This window comes from Aphelocoma coerulescens, chromosome 1 (genome assembly GCF_041296385.1).
Source record: "Aphelocoma coerulescens isolate FSJ_1873_10779 chromosome 1, UR_Acoe_1.0, whole genome shotgun sequence".
Lineage (NCBI taxonomy): Eukaryota > Metazoa > Chordata > Aves > Passeriformes > Corvidae > Aphelocoma > Aphelocoma coerulescens.
This window is the reverse complement of record NC_091013.1, coordinates 13,433,678-13,453,566: the sequence shown is the minus strand read 5'-3', so window position 1 is coordinate 13,453,566 and position 19,889 is coordinate 13,433,678. Positions and strand designations below refer to the sequence as shown.

The 19,889-nt window shown below is 42.5% G+C and overlaps 1 protein-coding gene across 2 annotated transcripts in view; it reads right to left on the bottom strand.

The window, feature by feature from the left end:
• PCYT1B (phosphate cytidylyltransferase 1B, choline) overlaps window positions 1-19,629 on the bottom strand; it is a 31,356-nt gene extending 11,727 nt beyond the window's left edge. For both annotated transcript variants that reach the window (XM_069035391.1, XM_069035475.1), the window contains exons 1-5: window positions 19,460-19,629; window positions 7,668-7,767; window positions 6,222-6,338; window positions 2,908-3,059; window positions 1,906-1,984 (exon numbers count right to left, since the gene is read on the bottom strand). In XM_069035391.1, the coding sequence (XP_068891492.1) occupies window positions 1,906-1,984; window positions 2,908-3,059; window positions 6,222-6,338; window positions 7,668-7,767; window positions 19,460-19,561 (550 nt within the window). In that variant the 5' untranslated portion in view covers window positions 19,562-19,629. The remainder of the gene's footprint in view (window positions 1-1,905; window positions 1,985-2,907; window positions 3,060-6,221; window positions 6,339-7,667; window positions 7,768-19,459) is intronic.
• Window positions 19,630-19,889: the final 260 nt, after the last annotated feature.

Genomic DNA, 19,889 nt, shown 5'->3' with positions numbered 1-19,889 from the left:
ACCTTCATAGATAGGAGTTACAAGAATACATGAACAAAATTTAAACCCCACCTTTGTTAAGCTGAAAGTTGAACTGTAGGTGAACATTACCTTTAGCTATTGACTTTGCTTTCATATGCTTCATGTATTGGACTGATCCATGTTTTCCAAGCTAACTGTTCACAGACGTGCAGAGGTTTAGACAGTGCACTGTTACCCAGCTCACCATCACCCATTCACCCTCCCACCCACTGAAGACAGTGGGGAATTGGGAGCCCACGAGAATCTACCCAAGGAGCTCCATGGTTCACATCTGCTTTTCTGCTCTCCAACAACCTGATGTGGGAAAATGGGAATACTGGAACTACTGAAAAACGTGCAAATGTATCAACAGTACTGGTCTATTTAAAGCAAAACCCCTAGGACAAAGGAGAAATTCATTATTGTAATAATGCTACTCTGGAGCATTAGGGACTATTACAGCACTAGATCTCAAAACTCATCACAAGTAAGTTAACATTATTCCCAGTTGCTATGTAGCAAAATTCAGCCATACAAGACTCAAGATGCTTCTCTGGTATCTCGTGGTGACAGCCACAACAGACCCTAAGTCCCTGAAGCTGCAAGTCCGTATTCTCTTCTGCAAAGTTTGAGTTTCTCATAGGGTTATGTGTGTACCACACCCATGCCCAACGACAGCAGAGAAGGGTGTGCCAGGTTTGAGCACTCTCACACCCAGTCTGGTGTTTGATAATTAGGCAGGATAATTGATCCAGTGACACCAAGAGCTCCTGTCATGTTGTCCTGTGCACTCAGCACCTTACAGAAGTAAAGGAAAATAGGTGCCTGTCCAGCATGTGTGCAGTATGTTCCCTGGTGACCCAGTCTTACCAGAGGGGCCTTTTTTCACTGCCTACTGAAGGAAGCTGGCGTTGGCTCTGAAACTGTAGAACAGTTGTTCCCAAAGGAAGGCTGTGGGTCTGATACCACAGGGAGGTTCATAAGTGGAAAAAGATCAAGAACTGCTGCTATAAAAAGCTCATTCCTTCAGCTCAGGTCAATACCTCGTCTATAGCTGTCATTGTATAGCTTGGGAAGGTCACTTTGCATGACATATTACCATCAGGCAGATTGCTCTGGAATTTTTTCAAGCCTCCAATATACATGTTTATGCAGAACAGAAAGAGGCTGGATTTGCCAGGGTTCAAAGCAGCATCTCCAGGGAGCTGGAGAAGAAGGATGTGATTTGTTCCTCCTCCTGCACTGTTCACTGTGTTAGGATAGCTACTGCTGGCAAACAGTGGCTTAACGTTACCTCCTCAAATTTAATTCATCTTCATTGAACCAAAGAGATACAAACTCCTAATGAGTTCAGCATCTTCATGTTCAATGTAATATGGTAGTCAATAAAACTGCTAAATAGTCATGGCAAGTTAATTACTCTTGATACTGATTTAAACCCTCTGGCAGTGTAATGAAAAGGACCTTCAGTGCAAGTGGATCCTAATGGCTCCTGAAGGTTGCCTTTGCTTGCCCATATTCAGGACTGGTATGTGTCAAAGAGCCATCAGTCTGTGGTTATCAAAAACTAAAGTTGGCTGGGCTGCTGTGGAAACTGAACTCGTTTTCATCCATTCAAAAGTCTCAGTCAAGCACCACAAAATTGTTTTAAAAACCCAGATGGGTATATTTTGTGCTCAGTCTGAATGGTTTCCTTGGGATTATGGTAGGAATTCAGCCAAGGATGTCCCTTGAGGTTTTTTTCAAAGTGAATTTTTCTGCTCAAATCAGCAGTACCTACCATTAGGGTGTAAGACAATGTGATATTATCTCTACTGCTTCTCTCCCAGCAGTTGTGGTTAAAAGACAGTAAAATTTGAGCTGAGGCTGAAAAGGAAGGTGCTAAAAATGTAAAGCTGCCCTTACCTGCCTCCTTTATATGTTTGTATACATCATCCGATCCAGCGGAAGAGTACGGGATGTCATCATGTGCTACGAAGTCAATCTGCCAGTGAACAGAAGAATAACCACATCCCACCATCACTGAATTTTGGTTCACTGGGGAATTGTTATAATAACGAGAGTTATCTCTTTCCTTGACTTCAGCTAACTTGCTTTTGACATTCTCATCCTAAAGCCATCACCTAGTATATTGGACTAGATTTGGGCCTGCAACTGTTGTGTTGTATGATCAATTATGAAAAACCAGAAATCTTCTCGCCAAAAGCACTGCCACTACCACATCACTCTGACTGGCTCAGTGTGATATTGCACTACAAAACCCAAGACACATACTCCTGCTTTTATTCCTACTGCAGAAGCAAGTGGTGAAGCCCTGGCTTTCAAAACCATGGAGGCAGGATAATTGATTTTGGATCCTTAGGGCTGTGCATGTATACATGTATACCTAGCACTGTCATGCTGTCATTTTGTCACCCAGTGATGAGGACACTAAAATACATCCTAGTTAATTATGCTTTTGTTAGGATTCATATTATGTTGCAAGGCAATCAACAGCATGTTGAGCACTCTATCCTGCCTTTTAGAGGGCACGTGGTATTTTTACATATTGCACCTGTTGCCATTAATAAGAAACATGCCTTTAATTCAGGACTTCAGTCACTAGGTGACAACTTTTCTGGTTCACCATCTCCTTTTCTGAAAGTCAATTTATCAGTAATTTTTTCACTGTTATTTTACCTTTCAGAAATCCCAGTACAGAAATCATTTCAGCATATTGAGGAAAAAAAGGCAAAATAAATATAACGTTTTCTGACAGAGATGGAGGCAAGGAATGCTCTGTACCTGATTTCAGTGGCTGGAATTAACTGAATTAACTAATTTGCTCCACCTAACAGAATTTCAGACTTGCTTATTCTCAACTGTCAGTCTACAAAGGGGAAGGGTGAGACAAGGGGAGAAATGTACCTTATGTTTTTCAAGGAACTCAGGTGTCAGTGTCCAGGGTGCATCTCTGATGACCTCATCCACATAACGACAGTGTCTGAGGGCTTCATATCGCTCAGTTTCATTCATCACAGTGAAGCCTTTGAATTTATGAGTTAAATCATCACTGCAAACTAAAATACAGATGTATGAGCAGAATGGCTCCACATTCAGTAAAATTAGCACGACCAGGAGCTGATTACTCCTAGATAAATCCACTAAGCACTTAATTTTTAGCTTAGGGGTTTTTGGGGTGTTCCAGGACATCTAAGAGCTCTGCTTGGGGTTGGCAGATACAACTGTGTAATAATGAGAGAATCTTCTCTTTCTGGAGCTGCAGCCAGAGGCCAAGTAAGATATCGTAGGACATCTCAGGTGGTATCCTTTACATGCCAAGATAAAACAATCTCCAATCTAGTGGGGATTTCATGAGCTGTGTTATTTCAGGGGTGATGACCAATGCTTTAAAACCAATCAAAGAACACAGCATGGACAATCACAGAGTGCTCACTAACTCCAGGTATCACAAAATGGTCGAGGCAGGAAGACCACTTGACATCACCTAATCCAAACCCCCTCCTCCCAGCAGAGTCAACTACAGGTTGCTCAGGGCCATGTCCAGTTGAGTTTCCAAATATGGAGATCCCTCAGCCTCTCTGGGCCTCCTTTTCCTGGTATTTATTTTTATGTAAACAACACTCTAAAAGGTGAATTTGCCAACAAAGGTCAAAATCACAGTGGGAGAGTTTCTCATTAAATAAACTCTGATGGAAAACAAGTCATAGAAAACTTTATAGGAATCTGCCTCTGACCTTAGCTTTGAGTTCAGCAGGTTTCACAGAAAGAGAAGTACAGCTTGTGCCATGTTCAAATGGGAAGTTGCAGAAGGAAGCCCCAAGGAAAGGACTGGGAGAAGGCATATGCTCTAGTGAAATGAGCAGAGTTAAACGTCCAGAAATCTTGCATCTTTAACTCTGGATGTACCAGTACTTTGTCACATTGCTTTTAAAATGAGGGGCAGGAACACCCACATTACCAGAGGACTGTAAAAGTTAGGTATTATCTTTCTACCCACATAATGTTGTGTAAAAACTGGTGACCTTCCCCACAACCATCTCTGTCCAACATTATAGCTACAATAGTTATTTGACACCCCACCTGGAATAATGTGATACCCATTTATAGCCAGTGGTTATCCTTCACCACAGGTCAAACCTATGCCTTTGGATCTCACTTGTCTGTAAAAGTACTTGACAAATGATAAATGCAACATTACTAGTGCTGCAGCGAAGTGTGAGAGTAGCCCTATAGCCGCTGCTTCTTTCTAATCTGAAAACATCAACCTATCAGGCAAGCTGCGGACAAAGATGCAGTCTTTTTTTGAGATCTGAAATGGATGTTCTTGCCATGATGGTCATTAAGGACTTTTAAAGTAGGAAAAATGTGGAAAGGCTTTGATAGCCCTGAAGCTTGTGCAAAATTCAAAGCCAGATAATAACATACGCATGAATTTCAGCAAGCAAAATGCTACTCTATCCTATTATGTCAGTTGTGATGCCTGCTGACAAGAAATTTAATGGTGATCAAAGCATTTTCAGTAGAAAGATCCCTTCAGAGAGTGTATTTGTATTTATTTACAGCCTTTATGACATCTTTAGGCTACCCTCTCCTGGAAGAAAAGGTCTACCAAAATTACTGGAAAACAGTAATTTTTGCTTGAAGAAAGCAAAAGAAGAAGAAAGGTTTGATTTTATTTTCTGGTTACTACTTGTTCATGTACAATGCAGACACAGTATCTTTCTTTGTAATTCTTTTGAATCTGTTATCCTGCTCTAATGACTGACTGGGGAAGGTATAAATGTCTATTTTAAGAAGGAAAGTGATCTTAGGCCCAAGTAATTGTCTTCACAACAAGAAATAGAAGAGGTTGGTTGTGATGCCCAAAACGACATATGACACCGGTGCTTTTGCAGTACAAACTGTATGTAGGCGTGGGAAGGTGCCCATTTTTTAAACATGCTAACACACAGCGCCTTGTTGGGAGCAGGTGCTGATGAATGCTGGCTGCTTTGTCCTTCATTCCAAAAATAAGGGCAAAGTGAAGCTATGGCATGAATTTCAAAGGAGCCAGGCTTTTGTCCCAAAGCTCCTTCTTTATCTGGGGCATCCCCTAATCCTTTAAAAACTACAATAAAATGTACATAACTTGCATTTTTTTAAACCTCACAGTCTTGCACCTCCACTTCCTTCTTCTGCAAGTTGCCTGGCTCAGCAGGAAAACCAGAGAATCCTTAATGTTTCCTTCCTAACAAAGGGACTTGTCCTTTACCTCACAGGAAGCTCCATGGGAATTGACACAATTAATAAACTTGAGTAAAACAAAAAAACAGGTTTATAGTAAGATTTTGTTTTTCCTCTGTGTTGGGTCTTTTTCCCCCCCTTTCAACTCTTTGGGACAAATATGCAAAATAATGCACCTTTATAGTATCTGAAGATTGCACTCACGTTGACTGTAAAGCATTTGAGCAGCTGAATGAAGGTTGCTGTGAAATGTTTCTGCAAGGAATAGCTCAACCCTGGAGGTGCAAGAAAAATGGAACCAAACTGCACATTTATGAGGCTTCATGAGAGTAGGGCTTGCACAGCCAACTAGGCAGGAAAGAGCAACCCTCCAGTGACTCCTCAGGCACCGGCCAACCGCTGAACAGCTGTTAGCCAGGCACATAGCAAAAGAAGAAGATATTCATAGCAAAAAAAAAACCAAACAAAGTAACCTGCCCGGGGACACCTGTGAACTGAAATCACATTCCACTCATGACCTACATCTGGGTTTTCAATGATAACTGGCCTAGACTTAGCTTCTGTGATGATGCTGAAGGCTGGGTCTGGACCTGGCAGGCAGAGGTCATGGGGCTGTGCCTGGCTGGTGAAGGGACCAATGAGCCAGAAATAAATAACAGTTGTTCTCATTCACTCATCTCCATCTTTGAACAATTTTGAGCAAATAACTGAAAAAGGTAAATTATTCATATGAAGCTATTTTAAGCTCAGAGCCATGCAGGCACCTGCTTTAACGAGAATGGGAATTGTGCCTGTGCTGCTGAGGGCAGAATTTGACTTTCACTTTAATTGATGCAATTGTAAGATGTAATTCAAGGCAAACCACCTATAGAAAGCCCCTGAGTGAAAGTAGCATTCAAGTCATAGTGTATAAACAGCTGGGGGTGGGAGCACAGCAATAACTCTCTGATAGTGAAGCACAGAAGCAAAAATTCAGTGCAATAAATAACTCTTACCTCCTACTAATAAGTAGCTATTTGGGAATAGAGTTTTGGCTTGCATAAGAGCTCTAGCATGGCCAGCATGGAAGAGGTCAAATATCCCATCTGCATACACTCTGACAGGTCTGTCAACTGTGGAGAAAGAAACACAACACTGATTTTTCAGACCCCAAACAAGTTGCACTTAATTCTACTGGATGGCTTTTTGTTCCCAGATCAGATGATTGCAGAGATTTACCGCAGTTCTGATATTCAAAAGCACCACAGGTGAACCTGCAATGTTTGATACTGCGCATTACTTGTTCTTTGTACTCTGCGGTTTTCTCTCAGACTTACCCTATTTATTATCATCCATCATCCCCATATTCTAATTTAGCAAAAATGTCATCTTTCTGCCTCATTCGGAGTTCCACCATATGTCTTGTTCTTTTCTCTCTGCCTTTCTAATCAGTTATGCCTTATGGATTTTTTCCCATCATCTCCCTTTCCCTCCCCTCTTGCCTTGACTAGCTTTTTTCCACAGCTTACTGCTGTAACAATTTATTGCTTACCTCTTCTACATAAACCTTTCACTTCCCTTTTTTCAGACTTTCCCCAAGTTCTTCTCTTTAATGAGCCTAAAATTTCTTTTTTTCCTGCTATCACTCTTGTAACTCTTTCTGTACAGCACCTTCAGCAGCAGCCTCCATGTTGAAAAAGGACTTGCTTTCTCAAATGACATGCTTTGCCACCTCCAAGCAAAAGCACTGCAGAGAAGAAAGCAACAGAGCTCCAACCTCCATGGATTGTGTTTCAGTGACAGCAGAGAAATGTCTCTGCAGTCAGGATATCCAAGGATCCATGGGAGAACGTTGTTCCTTGCAGAGCTGACTGGAAAGATGCAGCTTGCTCCTATAATGTCTACATACTTTAAAAGCTTATTTTAAATAAATAAAATAAGTAAACAAAGGCTTTTTAATAATGTCTTGAAATAAAGGGGGTGTTGAAGGATGCATATATGGGACTTCATGTGAAGTCATCCTGCTTCCCCAGCCAAATCACAGATGCCCGGATAAAGAAATTGGCAAATAAGCTTTAAGGCCACTGAAGGCCTGATGTGATCAACAGAAACATGAGTGAAAAGAGTTTTCCAGCACACAGAGGCAGTATGAGACAAGAATCCAGAAGGTAGCTACTACATAACACAATTTTCAGGCTGGCTGGAGTGGGCTTGCAAGCCTTCCTTCCGACCAACATCCACAAAAACATCAAACTCTAACTTGAAATGTTTTCTCTTGTTGTTTCTCTAATAGAATATAATGGCTCTGTAGTTGATGGATTCTTCTCCATTACCCAACAGCACAGACATCAGGCTTTTGCTTGTGAATAGAAGGCAAAAATAAGCATTAATTAATGTTTGTATGGAAGAACCAGTGCTTTGGGAATGCCCACTATCCTGTGGGCACAGCTCTCTCCACATACCTGGTGTTCCCAGCCGGGCTTGTGCAATGGTTAACTTCTCATGGGGGGCTTGGCACTGACAGCTTGTTTCATCTGCAAATGGAGCAGGTGCCGTCAGCGTCTGCAAGGAGGAAAGAAAACGAAGAAAGTAAATTTATTTTCACCACCAAGTAGTTATAAAAGAACCATTTAACTGTGGCAGAATGCTGTAACCAGACTTCATGCTAGTTTGCTCTCTGGAGATTTTTGCTTTTTGGTCACCCCTGAGCATGCACAATTCACACAAGGTAAAATGGTGAGGAAAATAAAGCTTTTCAAACATGCCATGTAACTGAATTCTGTCTCTGTTAGAGAAGCTTGATCATCTTTGAGGTGGGTGAAGGCACACAATTTTTCTGTTTGCAGAACAAAGTCACGTTGGATGGTGTGACCAGCTTAACCCTTCTCAGCGACTCCAAAGGCCCAAGATGAAAAATACATTTTGTTACCTGTAAGTAGCAGCTGGGAAAACTAACTGGAACTTAGAAAGCTGCAAATGAGCCACCTCTTAACAAGCACCATTTCCTGCCACTGGCATCTGTACAGATAATTGGGAGTAGAGGTTGTTTAGTTGTGGTTTTAATCAGACTCTCCTATAATTTGAGAAGCCATTCAAAATAAAGGCAAGGATGCAACCTTAAGTCCCATTTAACAAGAGCTGACTGAGCTGCAACTCCTTTTGGTCTGACACATTCTGCTATAGTACTAAAATACTCTAACTGTGATCAGAGCACCACAAGGGTACTTGCTCTGAGGAGCTTATAACCTAAAGATATACGAGACAGAGTGAGGATGTGTGAAGACTGACGTGGCATTATCTGTCAGAAAACTTGATTACTGAAATTGTATTTTCTGCCCATGCCTATGTAGGAAGTTATCACCCATCAGACCCTCAGATATTTATCATCTGCCATATGGTCTTACAGGAAAAAAACACACTTCTGCAGCTTTTGGCTTGAAATCTTTATGAAAACATAGCTGAGTTTTGGTTTGCTTGTTTTTCAGATGAAGTGGTGGTTAAGAAAAGCCGAAGGAAATCTGTCAGTTTGGCTCCACCATGATTTAACTGGGAGCTCATAGCTGTGCAGCTGTGGCTCTGCTGGGTTTTGAGAGCGACCATTTGATGTACAACTGTCACACCAGTTTGAATACCCATGGTTGATCGTAACAGAATCTCTTTTTTCCTTTACATTGTTTTTTCAGATTTTTGATGCTGAATGATTAATCACTGAGCATTTAGCATTCTTTAGCATCCCTGAGACACTTTAGGGCATGTCATGCCTAATTGCTGCTGGTTTGTTGCATGGAAAGCTCAGAGGACAGCAGTAAAACAACAATGAAGACTTAAAGATTCATATACAGCTCTTTCTGCTGATTTGCTATTCATTTTGTTTACTGAAAGTAATTCAATTTTATGTAGGCTTCTTTTTTTTTCTTTCCATTTTTCTTTCCTTTTTTGTTTTTCCATACTCTCAAATGTTGAAGGAAATCACCATCATTAGCATCTTCATGACAAAAATCACAGCATCTCTGCACAGACAAGGTTAAAAATGGAGAAACTATGACCAAACCCAAGTTTTTGTCTGGGTTTCATGGATGGGAACTGTTCATCAGGCCACCCACGCTGCACAGTGTAGAACATTACACATAATCATACAGTGCCAGCTCTTTCCTTTATTTTCTAAATACTGTCTTTTTGCTTCTGGCTTTGCTATTGCTGGGTGCTAATCTGTCTTTTTATCTCCAGGCAAGGTCAAGCTACATGGCAGCCCATACAGCCTGGTTCCTGCTGAGATAAAGAGGAAAGCAGAAATGTTAAAACAATAATGGCTATGGTCTGAGGCCTGCAACTGGTAATCAGCTCCTAGCTTGGCAGAGGCTGTTTCCTTGGAGGTTATTTGAAGAAAATAGGCCTGGTTTGCAGGAAGATATCTCTTTTTCCCCCCAGGCAAACACAGTGGTGCTTTTCATCCATGTAACCACCTTTGCAGCACTGAGATTTTTCTTTCAGTCTCTGCTCAATGGAGAACAACCTCTATTAGCTTCCCATCAGTCCAGCTTTTATAAAATGTTCATCATTAAAGCTCACTTTACAGATCAGGGCTTAGAACCAGACCTGTCAATATTCCCTTTACTCTCTGACCTCTCAGTTACTGGATACGAAAATACATCAAATGCAATAGATTAAAATCAGCCATATTCTATCAAAGCCATATAGAGAAATGCATAAACACCATGTGCTGACAGATCAAAGGAAATCTACAGCAGTAGCTTCCAAATGACTACTATTTTATCTGTCCTAAACAAATTATTGGTAAGCTTAACAAAAAAATGAGTAAAATGAGACCATTTGGTTTGTATATAAGCCCATAAGAAAAAATATTTCAAGAAATTATTAAAACCCAGAAATAATTTATCAAACCTTTTCAGTTTGCATATAATTACTGGTATTCCTTCCAGCTTCTTGACAGAATAACTAGAATTGTGAGAAGACAGCAAGTAATTTATATAGCAGCTTTTCCATTTTGGTTAATCCATTAAAGTACTTTTGGAAGTCCGCTATAGTTTTGCCAATAATCAGATAGTTAGACAAAGACTTTGTACTTCTGTCTTTCTCTGACAGATTTTTCCCTTCATCTCTGACGTCCTTATATTCCAGGCATTTACATTTTGCAATTAGTCAAGCAAGTGAAATTAGCCTTGTATTTTGGAGCAAGGTAAGCTCTGGAGACCTGCAACATCCTGTAGTAATATGTGAGAGAAAGCTTATTACATGTCACAAATGGAGAAGTCATTGTAATATTAGGACTTATTAATGATAGTTACTTTAGAAGATGATAAAAACCTCTTGCAATAAGAGTCCTGTTTCCTGGAAATGAAGACAGAATTCAGTAAAATGAAGGTATGTGAAACCATCATATTTAGTAACCCTTGCATATTAGAAGCTGTTCATCCTATGAGAAGCTTAAATAATGTCTTGCTTTCTAGGAAATTTGCAAAAGATCTGAATGATGTTCAATAAACTTCAGGACATTAAAAGATGGAAGGTAGATAATGGGGGCTTTCCCAGCAAGCACCTCACAGCTCCATTTGCACCAGCAACATCTTTGGAACCCACAGCTCTCTCTATTTGGTGAGACAATAGCCAAGAGGAGAGGGCACAGTGCAGTTGGCAGTCCTGAGCTGGTTCTGGGGCCAGGACACTTCATGAAGAAACCCTACATGAGAGCTAGAAGCAGCTTATTTTCAGGTGTATCTTGATGCTGCCTTTTTATTATCACTCTTCACAGTCTCTTAGCCTGCTGTAGCCATTTAACTTAGCTCCTAGGCATAAGATAAACACTCGTGTTTCTAATGATTAAAAGGGAAGTTGTTGGTGTTTTGTAGAGGCAGAGGAGCCCTACCACTGAAATAAGAGGTCAAGAACACCTGTTCAAGCACCTTCACACTCTCTCTTTTGTTTACAGCCTGTTGTGTTATTTTGCTTGCTTTCTGTATGTTCAGTAGTTGGGTTGGGATTTTTACACAGCAGCAAGGAAGACAGAAACATTCTTTTAAGTAGGCAAATGTAGACCCACCCATGTCATAGTGCACCTACCATTATAACTCTGCCTGCAGGGTGACTGCAAGAAACACAGCTAATGGAAGGAGCTACTGCCTTTTTTTTTTTTTTTTAAGTCATGCAATTACACTGCCTTCTCTCCTCTTGGTAAAAAGAAAGTTGTATTGTCATCTAAGATTTTGCCACCGACAAAGGTCAATGAAATTTCAGATCATGAACCGGTACAGCTACAGAGGCAACACTTGATAAAGCAGGCTGGACCTGTGCTCATAGCAGAATCAAACGGGCAGGGAAGTTCTGTGGGAGGTCTGATGCTGTAACCACCTTTTGTCTCAGAGGCTGTATTTAGACCAGGTAAGTGATTTCAACAGGTAAGTGGAACAAATCACGTGGGTAAGGTCTACTCATATGAGGAATGATTATTTTGGGAACCTGCTCCTGATGCTGGGAAACAATAATTATAGAGCAGGAAACACTGACATCAGTTTCAAGGAATATTTAAGAAAAAAAACCTATCAAAACTATTGAAAAGTAACTAAAAATATGTGCCAGGTTTCTGAGGTATGAACTTTTCGTAAGATGAAGGACTACCAAAGCCTTCTCTTAGAGGTTCAGGGAGCAAACATTGTCAAAAATGAAAACCCATGTTTTCTCCTACCTGTTTGGGTCAGCAACCTTGACCCAAATAGGTAAATTTATGAGCATTTACGTTGTAATTGAATCTTACTGGTAGTTGTCTCCTGGTAAACTTTTCACAAACAGTTCTAATATTAATGCCAGAATCAAAAAAAGTCTAGCCTGTTCTCCCACAGTTCTGCGGACTCAGGGAGGTGGATGTGAACTAAAAATATGGCAAACTAACCTTTTAAGAACAATAACTTTAGCATTCTGTTTGCATGCATTTCAAATTATCTTAGTTGCTCTTTCTGGGCTTTATCTTCAATCAAATACACTTTGTTCATCATTAGTATTAAGTCAGTAATGATTAAGTGCAAAATGCAATTAGAAATTGAAGATACTACAGAGGAAAAGCAGCTTCCACTGCATTTTCAAGAAGTACAATGATGTATCTATGTAGAGATTCAGAGATTATGGAACTAGAACAACTATTATGTAATCTAATATTTGCAAAAGGCCAAATAATTTTGTGACAAGATTCCTGCATGACAGCCATGACTTTTCACTGAACTGGAACACATTATTTAGAAAACAAAATCATCCTAGAGGAAGGATGGGCCCCAAGTCAAGCAGAGTTCAAGTGAAAGAGTTGCCAATGAAGCACCTCAACCTCCATGAACACCAGCTGGAAGCAAAATGTGGCAACTTATCCACTTAAACCTGTTCCCCTGGCACAGCTGGAAGGAGCACTTGTGTGCCAGTGATCCAAGCAGGACTCACTGAAAGAGCAAACTGCACCTAGGGCACTGTGCAGCCCGTGAGCCTGGATGTTCTCCTGTCCTGATGGCTACAGACAGGAAAGCTGCCAGATATCCCATCACTGGGGAAGGATATGCAGCATTCCAGTGTAAAGATGTTTGTGGCTCCTTCAAAGGGGCACTGGTTGCCAATCATCAGCCTGCAGACACCATCTCAAAGAGCCAAACTCGCTGCGGGGCATTTGCAACTCAATGCCCAGTGGCAAGTGCTTGCTGGTCCAGGAGTAATGCTGAAGGTTGGCCATGGTCAACAGACCAAAAATGTGTAACCACTGCTCTAGTGCCACTCTGTGTTTTATTGATCAATTCAGAAACAGGAGATAACGTCAGCTCCTGCATTTTGAATGTCTAACACGCATTTCTTTTTACTTGTACATTACTGTATAGAATCACAGAATCATCAAGGTTGGAAGAGAGCTTTAAGATCATCCAGTCCGACTGTCAACCCAGCACTACACTACCACTGTAACCCCCAAACCACTGAACCACACCACCCAGTGCCAGATCCAGATGCCTCTTGAACGCCTCTGGGGATGGTGACTCCACACCTCCCTGGGCAACCTACTCCAAAGTCTGACCACCCTAAGAGTGAAAATATTTTTTTAATATCTAATCTGAATCCCCTCTGTCTCAGCTTAAGGCCATTTTCTCTGGTCCTCTCACTACAGGCACAGCAGAAGAGACTGGCTCCCACCTCACTACACCCTCCTTTCAGGCAGTTGTAGAGAGTGATGAGCTTCCCACTGAGCCTCCTCTTCTCAAGACTACACAAACCCAGCTCCCTCAGCCATTCCTCACAGGACACATTCCAGACCCTTCACGACACTCACTGCCCTTCTCTGGATACACACCAGCACCTCAGTACCTTTTTTGAAGTGAGGGGCCCAGATCTGGACACAGTGCTCAAGGCATGGCCTCACCAGTGTTGAGTAAGGGTGACAATCACTGCCCTGGTCCTGCTGGCCACACTATTGCTGATATAGGCCAGGATGCCACGGGCCTTCTTGAACACCTAGTCACATGCTGGCTCATGTTCATCTGGCTGGTGAGCAACATCCCCCAGGTTCCTTTCTGCTGGGCAGCTCCCAAGCGACTCCTCCCCCAGCCTGTAATGTTGCATGGGGTTGCTGTGACCCAAATGCAGGACTCAGCACTTCCCCTACTGAGCTCCTGCTGCTGTCCTCAGCCCATTGAAGAGTCTGTCCAGATCTCTCTGTAGATCCCTCCTACACTCAAGCAGATCAACACTCCCACCCTACTTAGTGTCATCTGCAAATTCACATCAGCTATACACCTGATATATGGCTAAAAGAACCCAACTCTGCTTTGAGACAGGCAAGGGTTAATCTTCTGAAAGCAACTCACTTATATAGCTAAGCTATTGGGTGAATTTGGCCCAATAATCAGTCTACTTGTGCTTCTTTGTGGAGATACATTTATCAATTACTTTATGTCAGATGTACGACAGCATTTTGTATACCCATTACTCAGAAACAGAGCTATGAAGAAGCAAAAAACCCTCAAACCTTTTCTTCCTCCTGCACAGGAAACACGTTTTCTGCAGTTCCTCAGCTGTCAGCAGAAAAACCCTGGGAAGATCTATTTTCCCACAGGGAGTGCAATGGGCTTCTCTACAAGATCCCTGATTCATCCAGTGCCTTTCTCAAGAGGTTTTCACCTTACACCATCTGTTTATATGTGTGTAAAACAGGAAAGCAGATTACATGGAAACAAAAGACACACTGGGATAGACAGTTCTGGCTGTACTGAATGTTTGTGCATGATTGTGGATGTGTGGGTATACATTACACATATTCCTGCCTGTGTAGTCAGTATTTCCCTCCTAGTTCTGTATTTCTTCTGCTCCACATCCACGCATGTGCTGAGTTCTTTTTACATTTTATACATATGTTATATTACAACGTTGTCTATGTTCCTGAGGAGGGAGCAAAGAGAATCTATTTACAATGGATTTCCCCTCCTTTTTAAAGATATGATACAAACCTTTGTAGTAATAGCAACAGCACAGTTTAAGAAGTTGGTAATATTATCCTAATAAAAACTGTTTCTAAAATATATTTTCATTTGCAAGCACAGAATGCAATATACAGAATGTGATGTTTTCTCCCTGTGTTTATGTGTCATTTCTGACTCCTGAAAAAATATCTGCAGTTTTGTGTATCTGACAAATATTTAGTGCAACTTGTATTTGCAGAAACTAGCATTTCAGAACATATATAAACTGCATGTCCTCTGATGTAATACAGGGAAATCTAAGTAGATTTTTCATGTCTGTGGGCAATTTTTTTTTTTTAAGTGCAGCAAAAATTGCTACATGTCCCTAAGCACAAACCTCACTTGGCACATTTTAATGGGTTTGTGCTTTTATATAGTAGCCAACATTTATGAAAATGAAAGTTAATCCAAAGCAAAACTGAACTTCTAAAGGACCAAATAAATATTTAGTCAAATAAAGTAATTTTGGGTTCCTTAAATTTAAGATTATTTACATATTTATTTATGCTTAGTTCCACAGTGAAGTAAACAGATGGCAGACCCCCTGTCATAACATCACGTGGGAAGCAGATGTATGGGACACTTTTTAACCACAATAAACCCCCCCTACATTAATCATTGGCTCCTCTGATTAAAATTGCATATACCTTCCAGTGATACAGGAAAGATGAATATGAACATCTATGAAAGCTCATGGGAATAAAATACTGAAATGATTCTAGAGGTTGCATCAGGATCTCTTAAAACATTCCTTGCAAATACGAAGGGATGAAAGTACAGGAATCCAAGGCATGCACACTCTCCTCACAATTATTTCAGATTTTGTGTTTGAGTTCATTGCTTAACAGCAGCAACAAGGAAATTGTCTAAAGGAGTAGAGTGACTCCTTGAACCATTATACAGCTCCAATGTGTGAAACACTAAAATGTTCTCCTCTTCTCCTCTATAAAATAAGTGTTTTCCAAATGTACTTGAATAATTTGGAAAAAAAAAATTCATGTACTTTCATTTCTTCTAAAATATCAAGAAAATAAACAAAATGGCTAAAGCATCTGATACCCAAAATTATGCAAGATCTGTCGTCTTCGGTTGTACCTGAGTCTCGTTCTCCAAAGTGTTGTAGATTCAGTGGCCCCAAGATACTTAATACCTAATTCCTATTGACCTGTAAAAGCCTGTAGCCTCTGAATCTCACAACACTACAGAAGTAAATCTGGGCTTTGGAGCAGTGCTGGGATTGCAAGGGTGAACCTCAAATGGCCCTGACACTTGCAGTGCCTTGGCAGAACATGTTTTATCTGCCATATGGATAGACCAAGTATCCAGCTAGTCTGTCCTTGCAAGGATGATGGAAAAAAGCCCCCAACAAACTATTTGGGTACCTCCACACAGGGCCCCAATGCCACTTCCTGTACAAGACATGAGATCTGGCCACAGTTCCAGCTGCCTGAGAACAGACATCCAAGGATAGTATGGATGCCACATACCCTTGAATAGCCCAGTATTTCTGGGATAGCACTGCCTAGGGCAGAGCAGACACAGCAAAAAGCACTTACCTGCTTCTTTACGTCATCTTAAAGATAGATTCACTTTAAATTCATGAAAACTGCTGCTTAACTCCTTAGTTAAACTAAGAGCTTGCCTTACTTAGGGACCTTTTTAGTACTGATGCATGCAGACAAACCCTAAGGGCAGGATTCCCAGACTGAGATCCACAGCACCGCAGCACTCTGCAGCTTACTGAAAGTTATCCAGAGACAACTGCCATACCGTGAATGTGTGACACGGTATGACCAGAGGTCATGTTTATCCCACTGAAAACAGTGAAGGCCCCCATGACCAAATCATGGGTATTCTGGGGCTCAAAAATATGAATGGGACTGCAGCAGATGAGAAGGTGGCCTAATGCAGTAGTTTGGTCCAGATGAGAAAAGGGATACATGCAAAAGAATACAAAACAGGATTGGAGAAATGCTATTTGTGAGGGGTTTTTTCTTGACTACAAAACTCCTAAAATCACCACTATGGATAAAACCTGTGACTCTGATTGGTTTGTTTCTCTGTTGTGCATCAAGACCAAGATACGTGGGTCACTCAGAGACACATTCTGGCATTAAGATACATGGAAGTTGAGAACATAAAGAAGGCAAATATTAAGTCAGAGATGGAGCAGAGGAATTGACTGAAGCAACACAAATGCTTATTAATGCTCCAGCTGGTTAAGAAAATGCACTGAGTGTCTTGGGAAATAATTAATGGTAATTTATAATTACAACAGTACCAGGCACTGGAAAACATCAGGTTTCAATACACATTGAAACTTACCCAAGAACTGCCTTCAGTGACCCCTGTTTTCCTGATCTTTGAATGACACAGATTCTTTAGTCCTAATGCAACAGTTCCTGACAAGCTAGCAGGCTTCACAGCCTAAAATCAGAGGTTTAATGGCAGATATCCAGTAAAAATATTCACAGTTTTAAGGCTTTAAAGAAATAATTCCTGTTTTAATTAAAAGGATGACAACGTTTTCAGAAAAGAAGCAACTCCTTTTCACCTTATAGAATTTGAGGTGATTCTGAAGTCCCATGTCTCAAGAAAAACTGCTTCCTACAACTTAGCACATATTAAGAACCTGAAAGCCCAGATAATTAATTTTAGAGATATGTAAGAACCAATGAACAGCATTAAAAAGTCAGCTGTAAATATCACAGACTTGTCACCAGTTATATCATTCTGAGGTACCGAAGCCATCCTGAGGTATCATCTTGAGGTCCAAACACTAAAATGTTACCTGAGACACCCACTTTCTTTTACACTAATAATCTAGGTGACAAGGTTACTGAGCCACCACTGTACATGTTGCCTTCAAAGGATGAGATCAGAGCAACTACTGAAGATCTTAAAAAAGATCTGATAGGAATTTGATGTCCATGTTATCAGATCGTCTGTCAAGGGGTGATTCACTTTAACTCTTCAGAATACCTGCCCTTAATTTTCCTCACTTCAGACATCGCCTGGCTACATTTGTTTGCCTCACTCCCTCTGCTTTGAGCTCAGTGTATTGCATTATATTTCACCAGGCAAGATTTTTTTTTTAGCCTGAGGATAACACAGTTCTGATGACTGATGAGGTGTCACTTCATAAGGACACACTTTCCTCAAATATTTATTCAAAATGTCTCCATTGTCCATTATTGGTACTCAGGAAGATCTAAAAACTCATAATGAATTCCTGTTTCATTCATGTACCTTAATTTTAAGGTGACCTTAACTGTCACCTTAATTTCCACAGAAATTATACTGGAAGGCATGCTACTGTAAATACTGGAATCATATTGTCACTTCTTTCTTTAAAATCTTTTAAAATGTCACACTACACAGAGAGATATATTCAAACAGGTTGTTATATCTGAGCTTTTGACAGAGAAATCTTAGACAGCCTGTACGAACACACTGCAGAAACTATACCTGAGCTAACTTTCCCTATTAAAACTGCTCCAAAAGCTTTCCATGAACAAATTAACAATCTTCTTTAAAGCCGAATCTAATTATAACATGAGCAAGAAGAAAACATTAATTTAGGTCAGCTCCAATGACTGTTGCTATTTCTTGTCATATCAGAACAATGTCTCAACTACAGTGTTGAATTTAATTACTGAAGTTTGATGTTTAAATATGTTTTAATTAGCACTGAGACTGAATTCTGGTGTTAAATGATCAAATTTCCAGTACTAAACTGTTGCATACATCATGGATTGTCACATCTTGACACTGCCTCCCCAATTCTGTGATTGCATTTATGTATTGTTATTATTAATTTTCTACCGCCTTGCTAATAGTGCACACCATGCTGGGGTAAGGAGAGATCTTTTCCGGTGGGAATAATAACAGATTTAAATAAGAAGCAAGGAAACATTCGAGATATTTTAAGTGAGCACATGAAAAGAAGGGCAGCTCTCAGAACCTGAATTCTTGGGGTACAGCAGCCTCGTAAAGTTGCCTACACGGTCTGAAGAGGTCTCTAAGCAAAGAACATCAGAGGAGTTATTTCAAGTATCACTCTCCCGGCCCTCCCTCATTCTCCTGTCCCCCCAAAAACCGCAGCTCTCCGAGACTCTCTTCTTCCTTACACATCCTGAATCGAACGGGCAACTCCTCGCCGGACTTTTAAAGTTGAGAAAAGCGGGATTTGCCATTCCTGGGCGTAGTAATCCGGCCGAGAGCCGGCCCACAGGGCAGAGCACGGCCCGGCGGTCGGTCACTGAGGAGTCCCCGGGGACTGCCATTCCCGGCGGGAGCGGCACCGGGAGAGGCTGGGACCGGCCATCGCTCCCCGCCGCCGGCTCCTAGGAGCGCGGGCCGCTCCTCTGCATTCACTACTCGAAATAGGGAGCTTTTTAGATCGTAACACGGCTTTGACACCACACGGCTCCCGCCGCCGCTCCCGCCACCCGCGCACATGCGGCAACCGCGCCGGTACCCGGGCGCGCCCTGACTCGTCGGGAGCGCGGGGGATCCGGGTTTTTAACGCGGGGATCAGGAATCCTGCCTGGCTGTCACCGCACTGCCCCGAGTTCCTGCACGGCACGGCACAGTCCATCTGGGACAGCCTTCGCTCGCCCCTTTCCTGGCGTTGCACAAAGGGACCCGCCGTGAGGCGGCACCGGCCGCCCGGGGGCTCCCTCCCTTGCCCCCGGCCCAGCGGCCCCGCAGCGCCCAGGGCGGCTCGAGCGGGCGGGCCGCAGCCGGGCCCGACTCACCAGGCGAGGCTGTGGGCAGGTGTGTTCCAGCTCCTCCATGGTCTCGGAGGGGGATTTGGGGATGCCTGTTCCTGACTCAGCACCGGCCGCACGCACTGGCATGGCCGCCGCCCGGGCCCGCCCGGCGCGGGGGGTCTCCCCGGGAGCCGCCCGGGGGCTCGGCCGCTCGCGTCGCCACGGCAACCGGCGGGCCCCGCCCCGCTCCGCGCGTGGGGGGCGGGCCCGGCTCATTTGCATGCGGGCTTCTGGTTGGCTGCTGCCCCGCCGCGCCACCGCGCGCTGCCCACGGCGGCTCCGCGGCGCGGGCCCCGCCCCCGCGAGTCACAGGAGCCCGGAATGGGCCTGGCCGGGAGCGCGGGGGCTAGTAGCCCGCTCCAGCCTCCCCGCGCCAGCAGGGCCATCCCGGAGCACGTGGCGCAGGACTGCGTCC